The 23,171-nt window shown below is 35.0% G+C and overlaps 2 protein-coding genes across 2 annotated transcripts in view; both read right to left on the bottom strand.

The window, feature by feature from the left end:
- Window positions 1–23,171, bottom strand: part of LOC134753666 (fasciclin-3) — a 294,636-nt gene that overhangs the window by 178,355 nt on the left and 93,110 nt on the right. The gene's annotated exons all lie outside the window — the stretch shown is intronic.
- Window positions 9,918–12,102, bottom strand: LOC134753444 (uncharacterized). The gene is made up of 3 exons (XM_063689319.1): window positions 12,083–12,102; window positions 10,724–10,938; window positions 9,918–10,457 (listed from the first exon to the last, which is right to left on the bottom strand). Exons 1-3 carry the CDS (start codon window positions 12,100–12,102, stop codon window positions 10,051–10,053), a joined length of 642 nt encoding a protein of 213 aa, XP_063545389.1. The 3' UTR covers window positions 9,918–10,050.

The raw sequence follows: 23,171 nt of genomic DNA on the forward strand, positions 1-23,171 counted from the left end.
ACATGCAAAAATTCCAACAATGTATAAGTAGCTTAACTTTTAACGACGTATTGACGTCCGAAAATGTGGAAGAATCATTTGGGTTATTACACGAAACCATTTCACTATACTTCAACCTATGTTTCCCGGTCATAAAAATACGCATAGCAAAGAATAAACAGCTGCCATGGATTACTAAAGGGTTGCGGAAAAGCTGCAAAACTAAGAGTAAGTTGAGATTTCTCTTTTACAAGAATAAAAATAAATGTGTATCCGACCAATACAAGTTACTATTTAGAAAATACTCTAAACACCTGAAAAATTGTTTTGATACCGCGAAAAGGAATCATTTCAATAACATATTGAATAATGCGGAGAACAAAGGTAAAGCTACATGGGATATAATTAATACTTACACAGGCCGTTCTACAAATTCAACAGAGATTAAGGCGATAGAACATAACAATAACTTATTGACCGATCCTCAAAAAATTGCTGATGTTTTCAATAATTTCTTCATAGATATAACCCAAAATAGTATTGCAAATAAACAATATTTTTGTTCTTTGGATAGGGTCGAAAAAACAATTTTTATTGAGCCTACGGACCCTCATGAGATAGTCAAATTAATAAAGGCCCTGAAGAATACGAGATCCGTCGGAATCGACAACATTAATGTTAAGGCTCTTAAAGCTATAGCCAATGACATAGCGGTGCCGTTAGCTCATGTTGTAAATCTGTCATTGGAACAAGGGCATTTTCCCAACAAGCTCAAGTTTGCAATTATAAAGCCTTTATTCAAGAAAGGGATCATGACAGATAAAAGCAACTATAGGCCTGTGGCGCTTTTGCCAGTTATATCGAAAGTCTTTGAGAAGGTCATGTACGCGAGGATTTTTAAATTCTTAAATAAAAATCGCATCCTCTGCTCAGAACAAAGTGGATTCCGTAAAGGGAAATCAACTATACATGCTGCATTTAATTTAGTTTGCACTGTACTGGATGCACTAGATGCAAACGACATAGTTATAGGCTTATTCCTAGATTTAAGTAAAGCTTTCGATTTCGTAGATCATTCAATTCTACTTAAAAAAATTGAAAAATATGGCATAAGGGGGCCCGCATTCAAATGGCTGCATAGCTATTTATCAGATCGTCACCAAATAACTAGGATTCAATATACATCTTTGACCGATAATTCTAAGCTAAATGTCGACTCTGTTTCACGTATAAATCACAGTGGAGTACCGCAGGGCAGCATATTAGGGCCACTCCTATTCTTGCTCTATATAAATGATCTTCCTACTTGTATTAAACATCGCTGCCTTTTGTTTGCAGATGATACAACGATAATTATTAGAGGTAAAAACGACAAAGAGCTAAAAGAGAGCATAAATGCTACTTTGACTGATGTAGGGCATTGGCTGCATCGGAATGGTCTCTGCATGAATGCTTCAAAAACTAAATTAGTTCGATTTGCTACAAGGAATAGTAAAATAATACCATTAACTATAAAAATTGATAATGAGCAAATTGAAGAAGTATCACATACAAAGTTCCTAGGCATTGATATAGACGAATATTTAAATTGGAAACAACAAATAGACGTAGTTTCCACTAAAATCAATAAATTTATTTATGCCATAAAAAAACTGAAGCGTATCACTTCTGACAAAACCGCGCTACTTGTTTATCATAGCTATGTTGCTTCTGCACTGCGCTATGGAATAGTATTATGGGGAAATGGCACAAATGTAAAACAAGCTTTCATAGCACAAAAAAAATGCGTGAGGGCTATAGCGGGAGTCAGGTGGTCAGAGTCATGCAGGCCGTTGTTTAAAAAGTATGGAATCTTGACAGTTCCGAGCTTATACATCTTAGAAATGTGTAAATTCGTTAAATGCAATTTGGAATTATTTGATCAGAAATGTAACATTGGAAAGCGCACAGTCACACATAAAGCTTTGATTGTCCCAAAAAGTAGATTAGAAGTGTATAAGAAAAATTGCTACCACATGGCTGTCCGCATTTACAATGCACTTCCTATGTCATGGACAGAGTTACCAAGCAACAAATTTTTCTCTAAGTTAAAAACCTTTCTATTAACTGAATGTTTTTACAATCTCGATGATTTTCTTCTCAGAACAGAACAAAATCGATCGCTTGACATGTAAATTATAATGTATATTGACTTGAATTGTAATGTAAACTATACTAATATTGAATTGACTCTGTCTTTGGAATGTAATTTATCTAGCTATTATATATATATATTACTATTGTATTTTAGGAATAAGTCTATTGTATACCCTAAACCGGTTGATTGTGACACTTACTATTATAAGATACTATTGTAACATCTGTATACTGACATGCACAATCTGACAATAAATGATTACTTACTTACTTAAAAAAAAAATACTAAAAACAGAATAAAATAAATATTTAAGTGGGGCTCCCATACACCAAACGTGATTTTTTATGCCGTTCTTTGCGTAATGGTACGGAACCCTTCGTGCGCGAGTCCAACTCGCACTTGGCCGGTATTTTTTTTATGAATTCTATCGCGAGATCTCAGCTCACAGACCCACAAGTCTAATATAGTTTAGAAATTGACCGCGAGTCTCATATGCTCCATCGACTAGATAAATCTATGTCAGACTCCGAAATGTTACTTCCAAGTTAACAGCTGAAGTTAGTGCTCCAGTTTAAGCACTAACTTGTCCTAACTTCGCTTATTACCATTTAATTCTATTACTTCGTCTGCACCTGCAGTTTTGTGCATTTGCATTATATTCAAATTGTAAGTGTTAGTTAAGTTCCTTTAATGAAATGTGATTTGAACAATTTTAAGTGCGTGAGCTTTTTAAACTTGTTACCGACGTAGCGACCCGCCCCGGCTTCGCACGGTTAGTTCAACAAATTTACACAAAACCTTTACAATTTATACATATAAACCTTCCTCTTGAATCACTCTAATTAAAAAAACCGCATCAAAATCAGTTGCGTAGTTTTAAAGATCTAAGCATACATATCGACAGACATCCATCCAGACAGCAGGAAGCGATTTTTTTTATACTATGAAGTTATAAGTAATAAATCATCATCATTTTTTTTTTTATGATGAATAGGCAGGCGTTTGACCACGATCCCACCTGATGGTAAGTGATGATGTGGTCTACGGTGGAGCACGCTTACCTATGAGATACCTATTAACTCTTGCCTTGAAGAGCTCCAAATTGTACTCATGCGGAAACACAGACTCGGGCAGGGCGTTCCACTCCTTGGCAGTTCGCACAAGAAATGTGGAAGCAAAACGCTTCGTGCGTATTTTTGGAATTCCTACCATGAAGCGATGCCGGAGTGCCGTTTGTCGGTTTAGTGTTTTTTTTTATCATCATAACTTAAGAGCTTTGCTCTTGTCGGTGGAGTAATTGCCAATCCTTTCTTTCCTGAGCCAGTTTATTGCTCGTACATACGATGCATTTTCTCTTTCACTTGCCTCAGATACGTGATTCTAGGCTTTCCACTGCCTCTCGTCTTTTCAATGTTGTCTTCCAGAATGTTAAGGAAAAAGTTGTCGTGTCCTAACATCTTGCCTCTCCTATTCCTTATGGTATTTAATAAGCTTCGCCTTTCTCCTATCATTATAAATAACATACATATGTTAATAATATACGTTTGTATATTTATAAATACAAATATATTGTATTTATAAATATACAAACGAAACATAAATCTTATAAATGTATTAATAAGATTTATATTTCTTTTGTACGTATATTTTACCCAAACTCAAATAATTACGATTTATATTCATTCTAAGACATACTTATACATACCCACGATTTTATAATTATTCTTATTTGGGGCATTTTCTATAAAAAGGGACCTTATTGTCGATGGCGCTTACGCCATTATTAACGATGCTCCGATATAAATACAATGCCGCGCGACGCTGTGCGGCGTAAGCGCCATCGACAACAAAGGTCCCTTTTCATAGAAAATGCCCCATTTAAATTAGGGTGCCTATTCACTCCCCAACCTACGCTATCAAGTTGACGAGATTGCGACTCTATCTATAACCGAACAATACTCAGTGATGGTAATTGGGTACAATTTGTCTGAGGCACGTGGATTGAATATATAATTCAGACGGAATGTTCTATTTTATCGAGGAATACCTTATTTATGACCACAGGTTGATTTCGTTATGCTTATGTGTCACTACATAATACTCTGAGTGGTGAATACTTAGGTTAAACTTATAGGTACCTACCTATCGTGTCGAACAAAGATAGATATAACTCCGTAATAGATAGATACAGTCTAAGGAAAAAACGTGCCTCGAAAATCAAGAAAATTTTATTCTCGTTCAGAGGGCGCTACTAGTTTTGGCCTACAGTCGTATAGATGGCGTTGACGGTTTCGTTTGTTATTTAACAATTTTAACGCATATCAGTGAAAGAACATGGGTCAAAATCATAAAAATAATTAATGCAAATAAAAACAATCATTTATCTATATTTAAATACATTCTATCGTATTTTTATAAATCTTCATTTTTAGTTTTAAAGTGTGTCGACAGATGGCAGTGAATTTACTGGGGTTACAAAATTTACTATGACAGTACCGCTCTAGTATAAGTTACTTAATGGTGTCGAATAATGTGATGATGATGATGATCCCGATGACAGTTCATTTTTAGGGCTCCGTACCCAAAGGTTAAAAACAGGACCCTATTACTAAGACTCCGCTGTGTGTCTGTCTGTCCGTCTGTCACCAGGATGTATCTCATCAACCGTGATAGCTAGACAGTTGAAATTTTCACAGATGTATTTCTGTTGCCGCTATAACAACAAATACCAAAAAAGTACAGAACCCTCGGTGGGCGAGTCCGTTACTTTTTATTATATAATAAAATGCTAAACAATACGTTGACAAAAAGTTGTAAATAAATTGACTGTTCAATTTACCAATTTACTACACAATCCCTGTAAACCAGTAAATTAGTAAAATAGATATTTTTGGGTCTGTATCCGTATCGATATTTTACTGAACTGTACAATCGTATTTGAATCAATATCCAAACAATCGCTGATTGTAACGCAGCGAGCGCGTTTGTCAAACCCGCGAACGAATGAACAAATGAACGAGGGAATGAATTCAATTCATTTTCAGTCGGTAACATTCGTTTCAAGTTTACTCGTGGTGAAAAAAAAAACGGCCAAGTGCGAGTCGGACTCGCGCACGAAGAGTTCCGTACCATTACGCAAAAAATGGCAAAAAAATCACGTTTGTTGCATGGGAGCCCCCCTTAAATATTTGTTTTATTCTGTTTTTAGTATTTGTTGTTATAGCAGCAACAGAAATACATCATCTGTGAAAATTGCAACTGTGTAGCTATCACGGTTCATGAGATACAGCCTGGTGACAGACGGACAGACAGACAGACAGCGAAGTCTTAGTAATAGGGTCCCGCGTTTTTACCCTTTGGGTACGGAACCCTAAAAATGCGTGTAACATTGAAAACACGGCGTTTACAATAAGAGGTATAGGTAAACAAATTTAAAATACACGAGGTCATTTATAAAAGCTACTTTTTTATTTGTTTATTTTATGTGAATTTTATGTTTGTTATTTTTAAAATTAAGTAGGGCACAAAAATGTTGTTTATTTTCCTATTATGTTACTATTTCTTTATATACTAATGTACGGCGGTGAAACGAAAAAGTTTCAAAAATGTATAATATGTTTCAGGCCAAAATTAATATATTATTATATACGAATGCACAGGCAGCGTAAACGCATTTCCCCAACGTTAATAAAAAAAAAAAAAAAAATAAAAAAAAAAAATAAAAAAAAAAAAAAAAAAAAAAAAAAAGCTTAAAATAGCTGATACGTGCATATCAATGTCCTGCACTTGTGTTCTGTCCATTCGTAAAATGTTTGTCGAGTCTGTTTTTAAAGGAGTTCACTGAAGGCGCACTTACGGATTCGGGCAAACTGTTCCACACTTTCACTACACGGTTAGACAGGAAGTGTCGTCTTGGGTTGCTACTACTCTGCGTCCGTGCCAGCTTCAGAGAATGTCCTCTCAGTCTCTCATTCATATTCCGAGTGAAAATGTCACTCAACCCGGGTACGTTAGTGTCCTGTGAGTATTTTGTATGTTTCTATTAAGTCACCACGTTGCCTTCTCTGCTCCAAGGTTGTCAGGCCCAATTCCTTTAACCTATCTTCGTAAGATCGGTTGCGAAGAGATGGCACCAATTTTGTTGCTCTTCTTTGGACTCTTTCAATAAGGTTGATGTCCTTTCGGAAATATGGATTCCAAATTTGGAAGGCATATTCCAATATGTCTTACATATGTTTAAAGAGTTTAATGAAAATATTCTTATCCATATAACGGAAAGCTTTCTTAATCATATATAAAATAGAGTTAGCCTTTTTGCATATACACATGTATAATCGAATTTACTGTTAGTGCTTGAAAATGGAGACCTGGGCTCTCCGAAACATGTCGCGCGAGTGACTAAAAATACGTGAGTGAAACTGCTAAGTTAGTTATGTTAATACACATGTATTATATATCCGGTTACAACTGTTCATATTTACCGACATATAAAAGCTTTGAAATCTTCTTAAGGGGATCCCATGCCCCAATGACCTTCGATTTGAATCCCTTAGTTTTCTAATGTTTTTGTAGCTTATCATATTAACAGCAACGGATTTTAGCAATATAGTATTCCATATTTACTTCAAAGTTCATTGTTTTCGAAATATTTGGCATCAAAGTTGAACAATTTTAGGGCCTGGCCACATGTACGCGGTGCGACGTCGCCGACGCAACGCGGCGCGTTTTGCGGTGACGCCGCCGCAACGCAGAAATCTGCGGCGCCGCTCGCCGCAACGCAAAATCTGGCGTTGCGTCGTGCGACGCCGCGCGCGGTACCGCAAAACGGTGCGCGGCGCCGCCCGCCGCAACGCAAAATCTTGCGGTGCGTCGTGCGTCGCCGCGCGCGGTGTCGCAAAGCGTTGCGCGTCGCCGCGCGCGGTGCCGCCCGCCGCAACGCAAAAATTAGACGGGGCGACTTGCGGTGCCGCGTCCGTCGTCATAAGTAGTAAAGAATTCGACTACAAGTGTTTGGCTGTTATTAAGAAGGCGCGGAAATAAGAAGCAATTGAAAAGAAAATTTTGGGTAAACCCATGTCTTCATGTCATGAATGATGATGGATATCATTTCAAAAGAAAATACGAGGCATTGAAGATGACTGAAAATAAATTTCATAACAATTTTCGAATGTATGTGTCGTGTTTTGAAGAACTTTTAAGCAAAATATCGCCTCTAATAAAGAAGAAACACATATTTAGAAGACCCGTTGGGCCTCTGGAGATGTTGGGAATAACAATAAGGTAAGAAATCATAACTCATTTTGTATGTAAATTATTTTTATTCTTTAGACCATAATTATTAGGTAATTATAAATAGGTAAATATAAAAAAAACATGTAGGTATATGTCTTTTTGCAAAATCAACATGATATAAGATTGCCTTTGTTAGGTATATAAAATATGTTTATACTTGTGGCTAACTAAATCGACAACTTTTATTTTTAAATCATCATTTTTTATATACCTGCTAACATGACTATAATTAACTTTTTTTTAATACATTTTTTTGTATAATTGTTTTACGAAAATCAAAAACTTCCATGAAATTACAGTGGAACCTCGATAAGGCGAATTCCTCGTTAACGCGAAATAAAATGCTAATGCGATTCCCTTTCCTTCATAGTCCAAAACCTCCATAACTCGAAATATTTAACCTCACAAGACGAAAGTAACCAACTATTCCCTTCACGACTATAACTCGAAAAAGATATAAAGATTGTACTTTCTCCGTTTCTACAATTACGCCTCTTTAACACTAATAATTTTTCGTGCGTTTTACCTCTGTAACTCGAAACCTCTTTAAAACGAACAAAAACCCACAAGAACCTCTCTAAGTCGGTGTCCTCTACAAGAGGAATCCTCTTCGTTAGCACGTATTTTTTGGCATTTCCCATGAGATTCGTGCTATCGAGGTTCAACTATATAATTATAACTGTAATCGTTAGGTACAGAAAATCACAACTATGTAGTTTATAATTCTAAAAATAATACCACCACCATTTTACAAAAGCTTAAGTATAATTAAATAATTATACAAATTTGTAATCTCAATTAAGTCAACGTTCCATAAATAATAGTATACTATAGATAGGTATATATTTTTAAAAATCAACAATCGTTTATCTATAAATAAGGTTCTAATGATTACTCACTAATTCACCAACTGTCATACATGCTTAATATATCTTAGAAAAAATCAACAACAATCACAAACAGCTTTACTTACAAGTCAACATTCCAAAAATAATTTACACGCCTTTAGAGATAATGACAATCAGGTAGTGTTCTAAAATTATAAAATTAAAACCGCCACCATTTTACAAAATATTTTTTTTTTCTTTTTTTTAATACTTAATACGAAAGTGGAGGACCCGCGTGAAATCGCCGTTTCATACAAACGTGTAGTCCTGATTTTCCTCTCTGGTTATTAACATTGTTGAAAATATTTTGACACAATTTGTTGTATAGTTATGCCCCTATGGTTAATATATATACATCAAATTATGAAAAAATATTTTCCATAATGTTAATATCTAGAGAGGAAAATGGGGAGTACGTTTGTATGGATTAGCGGCCGAACCCTTTGCTCTTGAGTATATTTTAATAATTTTGCAAATCTGTAATTACAATTTGAATATATGTATATTATATAAATCAACTATCGCTTATATAAATATGGCTATAATGAATACTTGCTAAATCACCAACTTTCATACAGGCTTAATATAGGTATCTTAGAGGTATGTTTTCATATAGGTACAGTCTAGTTCACAAACATTTTTACAAGTAAACATTCGAAAAATAATAATATTATATAGGTATATATCTTATAAAAATCAACAATCGTTTATATAAATATGGCTATAATAATTACTTACTAATTCACCAACTTTCATATTAGAAAAAAATTACAGTTTTCATATAGGTACAGTCGAGTCCACAAACATCTTTACAAGTCAACATCCAAAAATAATTTACACGCCTCTAAGACAATGACAATCATGTTGTGGGGGTGGTTATATTATATTATTTTACTACTACAAAAAAATCACCATTTTTATATAAACAACTAAGTTTTAATAAAATCAAATTTGAGTCAAATTACGTACCTACTTTATTAGTATTATATATGTGCTGCCTTTTTTTATTATGAAAAGTCAAATTCAGATTCATTTGTCTTGTTTGATTGATTGTCGCTTTCGTTGGTCACTGGTTCGACAGGTGTTTGTAAATAATTAGGACCTGCTGATGATGGGACTGTTGGTGGATAATTATTAAATGTTTGTTGGGTTCTTTGGTAACCAGAATCGTATGCTGACGAGTGGGGTCTTGGGTAACCATCTTGGTAAGATGAGTCTTGTTTTAACCTATAAATACATAAAATGAGTAAGATGTGAGAAGTTTGTTTATTACTAATTAATATTATACCTACTTACCTAAGTATGTGCGTTTTCAAGCGAAAAATAACTTGTTGCCAGTAATGCCAGTTGTTAATACGACACTACGCAGGAGGGCCTACCGCAAACACCGAAATTCGCACAATTCGGGAATCTTTCTCTTTTACTCCAATTGAGGCGTTATTAGAGTGTTCGCGGTTATAGCCCTGCCATCAAGATATATATGTATTATTAGGTAGTGAAATAGTCTTTGAAAACTGACAGTGTTGCAACGTGGTATTGTTTGCCTGTATGCATCACATTTATTTATGCATACGGATAAGAAATATTAATAAATTATTTAAAACATATTACTACCTATTTCTTATACTATAGTTGTTGTCAAGTAGCATGCATCTTACAAATATGTTTATGTGTTAAAAGGATAATACAATACAAGTATACTAAGCTAATAGTTTTGTACATGCGAACGGAAATAAAACCTGTACTAATATTAAATTATATTTTACTTAATTGCCAAGTAAGGGCTCCCACATCACTAGAAAAGTATTTACAGAATTCATTTCTTATGTTAACTGGGTTTGTCGAGGATATATAATTTGTTGAATGATGTAAATCTGAAAAACCGTCGTGAATCAGTAGTTCTTCAGATGGTTTAATTCCATCTCTACTAATAACAAAATTGTGAATAACACCACATGCCTTTATGATATCTGTTGCAAAGTTATATTGGACATTCAATGGTCGGTGAAAAATGCGCCACTTATTAGCTAAAATACCGAAAGTACATTCAACGTATCTTCTTGCGCGACTCAAGCGATAATTAAAAACTCTTTGTTGTATAGTCAAGTGTTTTCCTGGATATGGACGCATTATGTTATTCGTTAAAGGTAAGCCTTCGTCTGCTACAAATACATGGGGAATTGACGTCTAAGAACCAGGTAACGGCTTTGGTGCTGGTACGGGAAGCTGGCCTTGTTGTAATAATTCATTCAGTTTTGTATTGTGAAAAACCGTTGAATCACATTCCTTGCCGTAAGCTCCTATGTCCACATATACAAATCTGTAATTGGAATCAACAAGCGCCAGCAAGACTATAGAGTTGTAGCCTTTATAGTTGAAAAAAAAAGAGAACCACTGTGATCGGGACTACAAATTCGAATGTGTTTACCATCCAGGGCCCCAATACAATTGGGGAAGTTAGTGTTTTTAAAAAACTCGTCCGCGATTTGTTCTAGTAGATTTTTTGTTATACTAGGTATACCTTTACCTAGAAGGCTTTTCCATATAGCTTGACAGACTTCTCTAACTATTTTTCCAATTGTACTTCTTCCACGATATTCTGTAAATTCCATATCTCTGAATGTGTTCCCAGTCGCCAAAAACCTGAAAATAAATATTTCATATTCATATTCATATTCATATTTTTTATTTGTATTAATCATACATTGTCATGGATGCGTAATTTACATTATATTATATTTTATATTTATTTATATATTATATTATATTTTATTATATTATAGGTTACATATATATGTATGCATATTATTGCATATACAAGTTAATAGTTACGCAGCCATACAAAGTGACAACAACCATGCAGTAAATTTATATATGTATATTATTTTATTGTGTTTGGTATTAATTATATGGTTGGTTTTAATAGATACCCAAATGTGTATTAAAGTTTAAATGACATAAGTAGGAAACAAATAGTCGGACAATTAATATAAAACTTTATCAGACAATCTCGCGGTCACGTATTAATGTAAATATTAAAATGCCATTTGAGTGACAGATACCGTTGAGATGGTTTGAGTCACTCAAGAAACAAAAACAAAGTTAATGAACGTTGTATGCAACAATTTCCAGTTAGACTAATAAAATTTCCTATTACATATTATAAGTAGAGTTAGATCAAGAAAAGTCTGCAACGATTTTGATAGCATACCTACGCAGTGCAAGTGTTATTTATACGACATATTTTCATAGAAGTTTGACGTTTAAAATAACACTCGCACTGCGTGTGCTATCAAAATCGTTGCAGACTTTTCTTGGTCTATCTCTACATGTGTAATTTAATGCAAAGGTCGAAAATTTGCAAACAGTCACTAATAATCTGAATAAGAGATGTTTTTTTTTTTACAATGTAAAATGTTTTAAATGAACTTTATTTTTTAGGAAACGAGGTGATAAAAAAGTGGAAAAACCGCAAAGATAATTTTACAAGATACTCAAAAAGGCTTGAAAGCTTAAATAAATCGGGCGCTGGTGTGACGAGAGTAAAAAAATACCATTTCTACAAGCAACTAATGTTTTTAAAAAAAATGCTGCAAATTTAACTGACTCGAGCATAGTCGAGGACCAAGAAAGTTACGAAGATGGCCAGACAAATGAAACTACAAGCAGATCTCGGTACCAGCCTTGTTCTCGGAAAAGGAAAACGACCGACCAATTTGAGTCCGATATACATATATATAATATATAGGCCTTAAAAGAGACAGAAAATAGACCTTAGATTTCTTACCTTATTGTTATTCCCAACATCTCCAGAGGCCCAACGGGTCTTCTAAATATGTGTTTCTTCTTTATCTTCAAAGTTCTTCAAAACACGACACAGACATTCGAAAATTGTTATGAAATTTATTTTCAGTCATCTTCAATGCCTCGTATTTTCTTTTGAAATGATATCCATCATCATTCATGACATGAAGACATGTAAAATTTTCTTTTCAATTGCTTCTTATTTCTGCGCCTTCTTAATAACAGACAAACACTGGTATTCGAATTCTTTACTACTTATGCAGCGCGGCGCCGCATGCGGTGCCGCGACGACGGACGCGGCACCGCAAGTCGCACCGCCAAATTTTTGCGTTGCGGCGGGCGGCACCGCGCGCGGCGACGCGCAACGCTTTGCGACACCGCGCGCGGCGACGCACGACGCACCGCAAAATTTTGCGTTGCGGCGGGCGACGCCGCGCACCGTTTTGCGGTACCGCGCGCGGCGTCGCACGACGCAACGCCAGATTTTGCGTTGCGGCGAGCGGCGCCGCAGATTTCTGCGTTGCGGCGGCGGCACCGCAAAACGCGCCGCGTTGCGTCGGCGTCGTCGCACCGCGTACATGTGGCCAGGCCCTTAGGCCAAAAAACTGGTTTTCTGACCATAACTTTTGTGTTAATTAGTTTAAAATTAAAACCTTAGACAAATTTTTAGAGACGTCTAAGACGAACCCAAATATGTAGATTTCGTATATGTAAGATCTTTCACAGCAATCTAGATACGAAAAAAGTGTTTTTTTAGACAATGTTTAAAACAATCATAAATAAATAAGTATTCATTTTTTTCACAATCCGGTAGACAAAAATGGAGATAAAAGATTGAAGAACCGATAGCCGCTTGCCTTATAATTCTATATGTAGTGCAAAAGTAGGAGATACGATTCAAAACTTGTCAAAAATCGTTGAAAACCTCAAGTAGCCCCTTAATATGGAGTATGTAGAAAACTGTATTTTACCTGTAAAAAAACAAACAAATATATCAATATGAATTCTTTTATAATTGACGTGGCTCAGGTGACATGCAATTTATAATTTTATGTTTTACTATGAAGCACATAGTGAGGAAACCTGAATACATCTGCGAAGAAATTCAATGGTGTATTTGAAGTCCCCAACCCGCATTGGGCTAGGAGGCCTATGCCCAGCAGTGGGTTACAGTGTTCTGCCACGAGGTTTTGAAAGTATCAAAAAGCTAACTTTGTTTTGGATTTGTTCGAAGTTGTTAAAATCTTATTTCAATCAATTTTATCCCGCATTTTAATACTTTTAATAATAATTAAAATCAAGAAATTACGATCACGTAAATCAAGCTTAAGATGATGAGAGAATTTTGAATTTTATTATTGGAAATTTAAAGAAACCGAAGAAAAACTGTAAATCCTTTTAAAACAGATATAGAGAAAGCCCATATTTCTACAAGTTTCCGGTCGGCTACATATTACGATAATATAAAAAAGGTTTTTTTTTTAAATAAACACCTGCACCGCGTCAAGTAATGAGAACGCGCGCCCCCACGTGTCGGCACCGGCCCATTCGCATACGATACGGCGGTAAATATATTTTATAAATGTTGTATTTCTTTATCTTAATCTTACAAATTTTGTAATAAATAAATAGGAGGTAGTAGTAGTAAACTCTTTATTGTACAAATATACACATTAAAAATTACATGGTACAAATAATAAGATGGACAAAGGCGAACTTATCCCTTTGAGGGATCTCTTCCAGTTAACCTTTGAGTAGATGAGAGGAGAAAGTGAAAAGAGGGTGACAAATGTATCAAAATGTACAACAAGGTACCAGAAAGATAAAGGATATAAATACATACAAAATTAATAGGATAAACATATAATATATTACACAAAAAGGAATGGGGAAAATACACTAAAAATTGGAAAGAAGTAGAAAAATATAAAGCAACATACAATACAAATATAGGCACATTAATCAATCAGATAACCATAGCTTCTTTAACCTCTCCTTGAACGACGCAAGCGATTGCGCCTGTCTGAGCGAAACTGGCAGCTCATTCCACAGCTTCACTGAACGCACTGCGAAGGACTTGTTGTATCCACGAGATTTGTTGATTTGAGGTTACCTGGAAGATCTCTTCTTAGCGATAAATCCGCTTATAAAAGCTAGCAAAAAGCGCAAAAACATTGCAGACGCGTGAAAAACTAAATACAAGTACAAATACTCTGTATTGGACACCTCAATACAGAAAACAATATAATGAATACAGCAACTGAAATAAAGGTAAACAACAGGCGGTCTTATGGCTAAAAGCGATCTTTTCCTGACAACCTTTAGGTAGCGGTAATTAACAATTAATCTTTATAACGAGTGTTTCCTGTAACAGGAGCAATAAAGTAAACTGTAGGCTGTACTCCTCAAACTGACCAACATTAGTTCAGCAACTTTTAAAAATAACTTGTGTTTTGATTTTTATTACACTTTAAAGTTTATTCTAAGACGCAGTGTATTGCAAAATTTGTTATGTTTAAAGGGTGACAAGCAACGTCAAACACACAGATGGCAGCGTACATTGAAAATAATATTTAATTAGTTAGTTTTATTTACTCAAACTGAGGATGAAGTATATTTGGTTTTAGGTATGTATGTTGTATGTATAAATTGATTTTTCATTAGTATGAAAAAGGTATAATCTAAAAATTTCATAATTTTAAAAAGTTGCTGAACAAATGTTGGTCATTTTAAGGCGTACAGCCTCCAGTTTAATTTATTGCTCCTGTTACAGGAAACACCCGGTAACTATATAAGTAAAATTAATTTAAGCAATCGAATTTATTTGTTATATAATTATTGGTAATGTATTATTTCTAGATCTCTTTTTGTTTGTTTTTGTTACTGTTCTTTAGGTTTCTATTTTTGACTGATGTGTAATTAGGTATTTATGTGATATTTTATTATTGTATTTGCATGGCTTTTGTCTGTAATTCTGTATTATTAGCAAATAAAGAACTGAATTCTGAATACTGAATATTCTATGTATAAATCGCAACCTTGCTATCTGTTAGCATTTCCAAACTGGAGCGATGAAAAATATATTATGTTTCCCGTAGTGCAGTGGAAACGCGGCCGAACTGTATCGGAAATTTGTCGCAGATTCCTATTACGGCTATTTGTTGAAAAAACGGAATACGTGATCGCCGGAGATTTCTGCCATTAGACTCTTCAGTACAGCTGAGGTATTTGCTTCCAATTGGGTAGATGCTTACACAAAATTGGATATAAAATTGGGTTTGATTCGTACTTTGAAGAGAGATTTTACTGAAGTATAAAGTCAGGTCAAGATAACTGTATGGCATTTGCAATGAGTGTGGAAATCAAATTTCTATGAAAATATGACGTTTATGATACTGGCTCACTTTAAATCACATTTACAATCGGGTCTATCGCGAATTTATTTTGTTACCTTTATTTACCGACGTTTCGATACAGGTTTCACTGGTCGTGGTCGCGGCTCTGACGTCCCAGCGCAATGTCAAAACAGAGATTTGTGTGACTACCCGACGAAAAGTGCATTTAAAGTTTGGGGGATAGAACCTTAGACTGATTTTAGGAAGCTTTTAAAGATATCCGAATTATAAACTTAAACCAGATGTCATATACGAAATAAAAAGCGACCAAAGCCTCCAGTGCTGCTGCACTCTTCATGAGGTTTGCTTGAATCGTTATAGAAGAACATCATTATGCTCGAAAACAGCAGAATAAAATTGGTCAACCCAGCATTTAAATATGGCCGAGTACCACAAAGGCGTTAACTTTTAACAATCCTAAACCTTATTACTAACACATAAGGTCCTATGGTCACTTGATTGTGTCGGCGCAGACGTCGCCATGCGTGGAAGTGGGTCGTCGACCGCCATTGTTTGTGCGCGTGCGCATAGCGGTACATTAGTACACATGTTACTACTGAATAAACTATTCGAAATAGCAAAGAGGATATAATAAGATAGAGCGGTACTGTCATAGTAAAATTTGTAACCACAGTAAATTCACTGCCATCTATCGCCTCACTTTAAAACTAAAAATGAAGATTTATAAAAATACAATAAAATGTATTTAAATATGGATAGATGATTTTTTATTTGCATTAATTATTTTTATATGATTTTGACCCATGTTCTTTCACTGATATGCGTTAAAATGGTTAAATAACAAACGAAACCGTCTACACCCTATATACGAGAGTAGGGCAAAGGTTGTGACGCTATCTGATCGAGAATCAAATTTTCGTGATTTTCGAGGCACGTTTTTTCCTTAGACTGTATCCATCTATTACGGAGTTATATCTATCTTTGATTACAACCAATGCCATTGGTTGATTTCTGCACGTCTCCTCACATCTTCGCCTCAGTGGAAAGGCAAGTGTTATGGGCATTTCAAAAAAAAATTAAAATTTAAAAGTTGTGAATTAAAGCTGTGGTAAGCTTTTAAAAATAAGTAAATCTAGTGGCATAGAAGCTACCTTAGCTCCGCAAAATTTTGCAAAACATCAGTGGCGTAGCTAGGGTGGGGCTGGGGGGAGGGGGGGAAAGGGCCCCGTACGCCATCCAAGAGGGGGCGCCAAAATGGGCAAAAGGCAGCAGCAGGGAAACTTTAGTCAGTCGTCAGGGGGCGCAAATTTGGTGACTGCCCGGGCGCCTATCCTCTAGCTACGCCCCTGCATAACATAATAATGAATGTAACAATTTCAAAATGCAAAATTGCTTTTGTTATTCTATTACGTGTTTTGTAACACAAAATGATTTGGAGGTTTTATACACTTTGCCATTGACGCAAAAGTTTTGTTAATTTTGCATTTCATGTGATAAATTGGACGGCCTTGCTCATATTTTCACATACATCTACAAATTGTATTTAGTTTAGCAGCCTTCACATGTGCAGTTATTATTTTGCATTGCTATCTGTTTTCCCACGGCAATAAGTAGACAATTTATGACAGTTTTTTTTTTAATTAAATTAAATTAAAAGTATTTATTGTCCGATTACAAATGATCTTTTTTTTTCCTTTTTTTTCTTAGTAAGCTCAAGAAGGCTTGTGTTGCGGGTACTCAGACAACGATATATATGATATACAAATACATAAATACATAGAAAACACCCAAGAGGAACAAATATCTGTGCTCATCACACAAATAACTAGCTATTGCACATCAGGAGCATATTCAAAAGTCTATTATGCAACTCGTCACACTTTGATATGCATCTTCAACTGAATCACGAACTTGCAGTAACCTAAAAGGGTTGAGTGATGCAACTAAAGTGCGTTTTAATAACACGTCAGTGGCAAACAAGCATACGGCTCCTTTAATATAAGAGGACAACGTTTCATATGGACGCTAATAACTTAATTATTATTCACAACGACGGGACTTAATCGCGTAAAATAAGTTTTAAATTTACCTCCGACGTTTCGAGGACGGCGTTGTCCCCTTGGTCTCGGAGAAGACAGGCTAGTTGTGAATAATGAGTAAAATTCGTGAAAGTTTAAATCAGTGCTAATAACTTAAGTTTATGTAGTTTTTTTTTACGCATGTAGCTGACTTTTACGATACAGGCATAGCCTAGTGTGGAAGTCGTCGATAATCTGCATACTGCATTTACAATTCTCCTTGGTTAATAAATAATTTTTACTTTATTTTATTATATTTACAAAGTTAAAAAGCAATACAAGCATTTCTAATAAAATTACATTTGTCTATTGCGTATATTATTTCCAATTCATTGTTCTTCTTTGTGATTTGTTTTATTTTTTCTCAGAAAAGGAATAGTGTGTACTAAAATGTCTATACATCATTTTACTTTCCATTACGTTACTCTCGTACAAAGGATATGAAAAATTGTACGTAATCAAAAAGGAAATACATTCAACATCTTTATACATTGCTTTGCTCATAAACATTCATTTATTGGAATTTCATACAAAATGAGAAGTTTTTTTGCTATTAAATGTACGTTACGATACACGAAATAATATCAATTTGTAATAACAAAGGTTTAGTGATGTAACTTTTCACATAAAGTTAATGGACAACTTACAATAGTTATAACAGTTACGTATTTGAATAGTTACTGAGCAAACGAAAATGAAACATGACCTCATTTTTTTAAATGTCGGTACAGAATGCGATTGGCTTCGCACGACCACTGGCTTTCCCTTACAATGAAACTATATAAAACTAGCTTTTGCCCGCGACTTCGTCTGCGTGGAATTAGTAATTTGGGTAGGTACCTTAATTCTTAAACAAATCTGCTTTTCAATCCATCCTCTTTTCACCCCCAAATTGGTCCACACTATACATTTTCACACCATTTTTTACACCCTCAAGGGATGATTTCGGGGATAAAAGTTATTCTATATTCTTTCCCACAGCTCAAACTATCCCCATACCAAGTTTCATCTGAATCGGTTCAGCGGTTATTGATTCCCCATACAAATTTCCACCCCCCTTTTGACCCCCTTGAGGGATGAGTTCTGGGATAAAAAGTATCCTATGTCCTTCCCCGGGACTCAAACTATCTGTATACTAAATTTCAACTAAATCGGTTTAGCGGTTTAAGCGTGAAGAGGTAACACACAGACAGACAGACAGACAGACAGACTCGCATTTATAATATTAGTATGGATAGAATCACGGATAGAATCCCTCTAAACTTTGCACCGTTTTTGACAGAACAAAGTGTGGAAGTATTATTTAAAAACGTGATATTTTCATAGAAATTAACATTTAAAAATGCCGAGTTAGCTAGTTCCGACTCTATTAGCTTCTGCCCGTGCCACAAAAAACAAAAAAAAAATTAACATTCCAAAACACGAAACGAACGAAAAATTATATCTATGTATAGCTACACAAAATTTTACAAGAATCCGCTGAGAATAGAGACCTGTAGAGGAGAACATCCGGACATACGAAGTCATTGGAGATGGAGACCCTTTACACCTCTAAGGATAATTTGATGATCGTTTTTTTTTAAATTTATTATACATATTTTATCTCTGACACCTAGAGACTTTTACATCTCTAAACAATTTTAGTATTTGCCTGTTGTTTGTATATTTTTTATTAGTTTTTTTTTGTGTAATTCGACATTTAGACTGGATACATCTCTGACAATGTATCTAATATTTTATTGATTCCATATTTGTAAACAAGTTTGGGAACAAATCAAATTATTTTATTAAATATTTTTGATTTGTTGTTGTTTTTTTTTTTAAGTAGTCACACTACTCACGTAGTACAGTCGCCATCAAATATATCGGAGCGGCCGAGGTGCTCAAAAATATCTGGACACGCACTTAACGCCTTGACAATAGAGGCGTGTTCAGATATTTGTGAGCACCTTGGCCGCTCCGATATATCTGATGGCGACTGTACGTACTCAACTAGTCAATCCGGCCTTCACCACTGGAGGGCTTCGTCACTTTTTCTTTAATATATGACATCTATTACAGTTTTTAATCCATATTTGTAATTGTTTTTTGTAAATTTTGGTTTTGTATTGCTTGTAAAAATTGACATGTGAAAGTGCCCCTGTGGCCTATTTGCTGAAAAAATTGATTTTCATTATGCCCGACTGAAAACGGAGACCTTCGCTAACGCTTCGTTTAAAAAATACATTACCTTTCAAAAATACATTACAGCAGCCGAGCTAAAAGTAAAAGAATGTTAAATAGAAAAAAAGAAGTATGGCTGTTTGATAACTTACAAAGTTCTCATCTGTTTGAAACTCGGAAAAGCTTGTAGAAAATAATGCTTGTTTCTTGTAAAAAGTTTCTCTTTTTAAACGATGTCAGAAAATGGTTCTTTGTTAGGGTTCCGTACCCAAAGGGTAAATACGGGACCGTATTACTAAGACTCCGCTGTCCGTCTGTCTGTCTGTCACCAGCAGGGGTCGGAAACCGGTATTTGCTCCATACAAAAATACCGGTATTATTACGTTCTTTTTCGTTCTTTTGTTTATAATTTCATTTTTAATGGGACGTTTTAATAATGCAAAATTGTTTCCTAAATACATGATTCAGTCCTACGTAATGAGCATAAAAAAAATTAAAATATTGGGCTATTTCGGGGTGTTTAAAAAATACCGGTTCCGAGCCCTGGTCACCAGGCTGTCATGAACCGTGATAGCTAGACAGTTGAAATTTTCACAGATGATGTATTTCTGTTGCCGAAACAACAAATACTAAAAAGTACGGAACCCTCGGTGGGCGAGTCCGACTCGCACTTGTCCGGTTTTTTTTAATATGTATCATCATCTTCCTCGCGTTGTCCCGGCATTCTGCCACGGCTCATGGGAGCTTGGGGTCCGCTTGGTAACTAATCCAAAGAATTGGCGTAAGTACTAGTTTTTACGAAAGCGACTGCCATCTGACCTTCCAACCCAGAGGGTAAACTAGGCCTTATTGGGATTAGTCCGGTTTCCTCACGATGTTTTCCCTTACCGGAAAGCGACTGATAAATATCAAATGATATTTCGAACATAAGTTCCGAAAAACTCATTGGTACGAGCCAGGGTTTGAACCCGCGACCTCCAGATTGAAAGTCGCATGCCCTTACCGCTAGGCCACCAGCGCTTTTAAGTAAGTTAAAATACCTACAAAATCTAGGCTTCATTAATTTTAATGGTTCATGGCCTCCACCACTTTTTTGGCACATTTCTTTAGTGTAATTGATATCTTTTTCGGTTTATAAATATGTATTTAGTAGCGTGTAGCGTAACTATTAAAAAACACAAATTAAAATATTTAACAAAATAATTTAATGTGTTTTTAGAGTTGTTTGAAATGGAATGTCCCAAAAATACATATAATGTAAAACATACGCATATTTATTACATTTAGTATAATTTATTTATTCGTATGGCATATACAGAGTCGCTAATTATTAATTACAATATGATATCTATATTTAGTATAATGTAGTATTAGTTCGGAACTTTATTATTTTTGCATGCTGCATGATAGGTCATAAGAATCTAGTCATAGTTATAGGTAATACTTATTATATCTAAGGATGTGCTGATCAAAAATTGTTTTAATTACATCTTTTTTCTACTCGTCGAGTATAATCTGTGTATTACGACTTCATATGCGACACTACAACCTTACTCTTTTCAACGTTGGATAGTCTATGGCACTTCCGACTTAAGCATAAGAATTTTATTTTTACGCTCGCGTATCTTAGCTGTATACTTTTGGTTTGTTTACCTAAGTATATGATTCTACTAGTTGAAAGTATTATTTTTTTGTCTCGTAGAAAAAGTATTGTATACAATAGTGATATAATCAAGCTTTTCAATCTCGTACCTTAACTTAAGCAACTCAGCAAGCTTCGTTGCTTAAACACGGTACTCGACTGAAAAGCTCTCTATTATATCACGATTGTATAAAATACTATATTGTACCGCATTCAAGAAATGAATAAATGATTATGATTATGATTATGATATATAATTTCATTTAGTTTACGTTTATTCAAATTAATTACCAAAACACCTTGTTGTTTGTTAAAAAACACCTTGTATAACATTGTCATACAGATAGAGCAACCTGCTTTTGTTATTGTAATTTTAAATTTAAATTTAACACAACTTTATACTCTAACAGTCAACACAAATACGTACACAATTTTCAACTTTATTCCTGGGAATTAAAGTTTAAAATTCTTAAAATCTTCTGTCTTCAACCTTACACCCTTAACGTAAACACCTTGAACGCAACAGAGCATGTCTGGTAAAAAACCTGACCATCACTGACCAACCTTGAACTCTATTCCAATTATATAAGGTATAATATTGGTCAAGTGTATTTGTTACGCGACCGTTAAAACAGATGTCAAAGAGGGGGTTTTCATTGACTCGTCTTAACAATGACGCAAGGTGTTTTCACCGACTTCAAAAATGCTGTAATTAAATTAAACGCGGCTGAGGTACAATCTTTAAAAATAGGGTAATTTCTTGTTTCTTGTCTCAGCAAAAAATCCCTCAAAATTAGCTCTTTATTTATTTTTTGCAAATTTGAGCGTGAGTCCTTGATCCGCAAGGTGTACCCGTACCCCTTACATTTAATTACGTAAAGTGTCAATAGGGCTTCTACGTGTTGGCTTCGGCTCCGCACACGCCTCCTGAATGTCCGAAACACCATTGTTCCGTGATAAGAATGATATCGACAATAACAACAAAGAAGCTCAGAAGGTATCACTACCACATAGATGGATACAGTCTAAGGAAAAAACGTGCCTCGAAAATCAAGAAAATATGATTCTCGTTCAGAGGGCGCTACTAGCTTTGGCCTACTGTCGTATAGATGGCGTTGACGGTTTTGTTTGTTATTTAACAATTTTAACGCATATCAGTGAAAGAACATGGGCCAAAATCATATAAATAATTAATGCAAATAAAAAGAATCATTTATCCATATTTAAATACATTTTATCGTATTTTTATAAATCTTCATTTTTAGTTTTAAAGTGTGTCGACAGATGGCAGTGAATTTACTGGGGTTACAAAAGTTACTATGACAGTACCGCTCTAGTATAAGTTACTCTATGCTATCACCTTGCAAGAATAATTAGCAATCATATTTAAAATATTTAGAACACAACGGACACTCACTGGAATTTTTTGTCGCTATTGGCGACATGTTTTGGGCCCGTCGGGGGTCCAATAGCGACTAAAAATTCCAGTGAGTGCCGTTGTGTTCTAAATATTTTAAAATGTGTCTCACGAAAGTTTAATTTAAATCATATTTAAATAAATTTGTTTTGAAATTAAACTATGAAAACTATCGCGTATATTGAATTTATAATACATCCCGACGTTTCGAACCCTTTACAGCGTTCGTGGTGACCACGGGTGGCAATCCATACTAATATTATAAATGCGAAAGTCTGTCTGTCTGTCTGCCTGTGTTCCCTCTTCACGCTTAAACCGCTGAATCGATTTAGATGAAATTTTGCATAGAGATAGGTTGAGTCCCTGAGAAGGACCTGAGGATAGTTTTTATCCCGAAAATCATCATCATCATCACC

The sequence above is a fragment of the Cydia strobilella genome, chromosome 27 (genome assembly GCF_947568885.1).
Source record: "Cydia strobilella chromosome 27, ilCydStro3.1, whole genome shotgun sequence".
In the NCBI taxonomy this organism is placed as follows: Eukaryota; Metazoa; Arthropoda; class Insecta; order Lepidoptera; family Tortricidae; genus Cydia; species Cydia strobilella.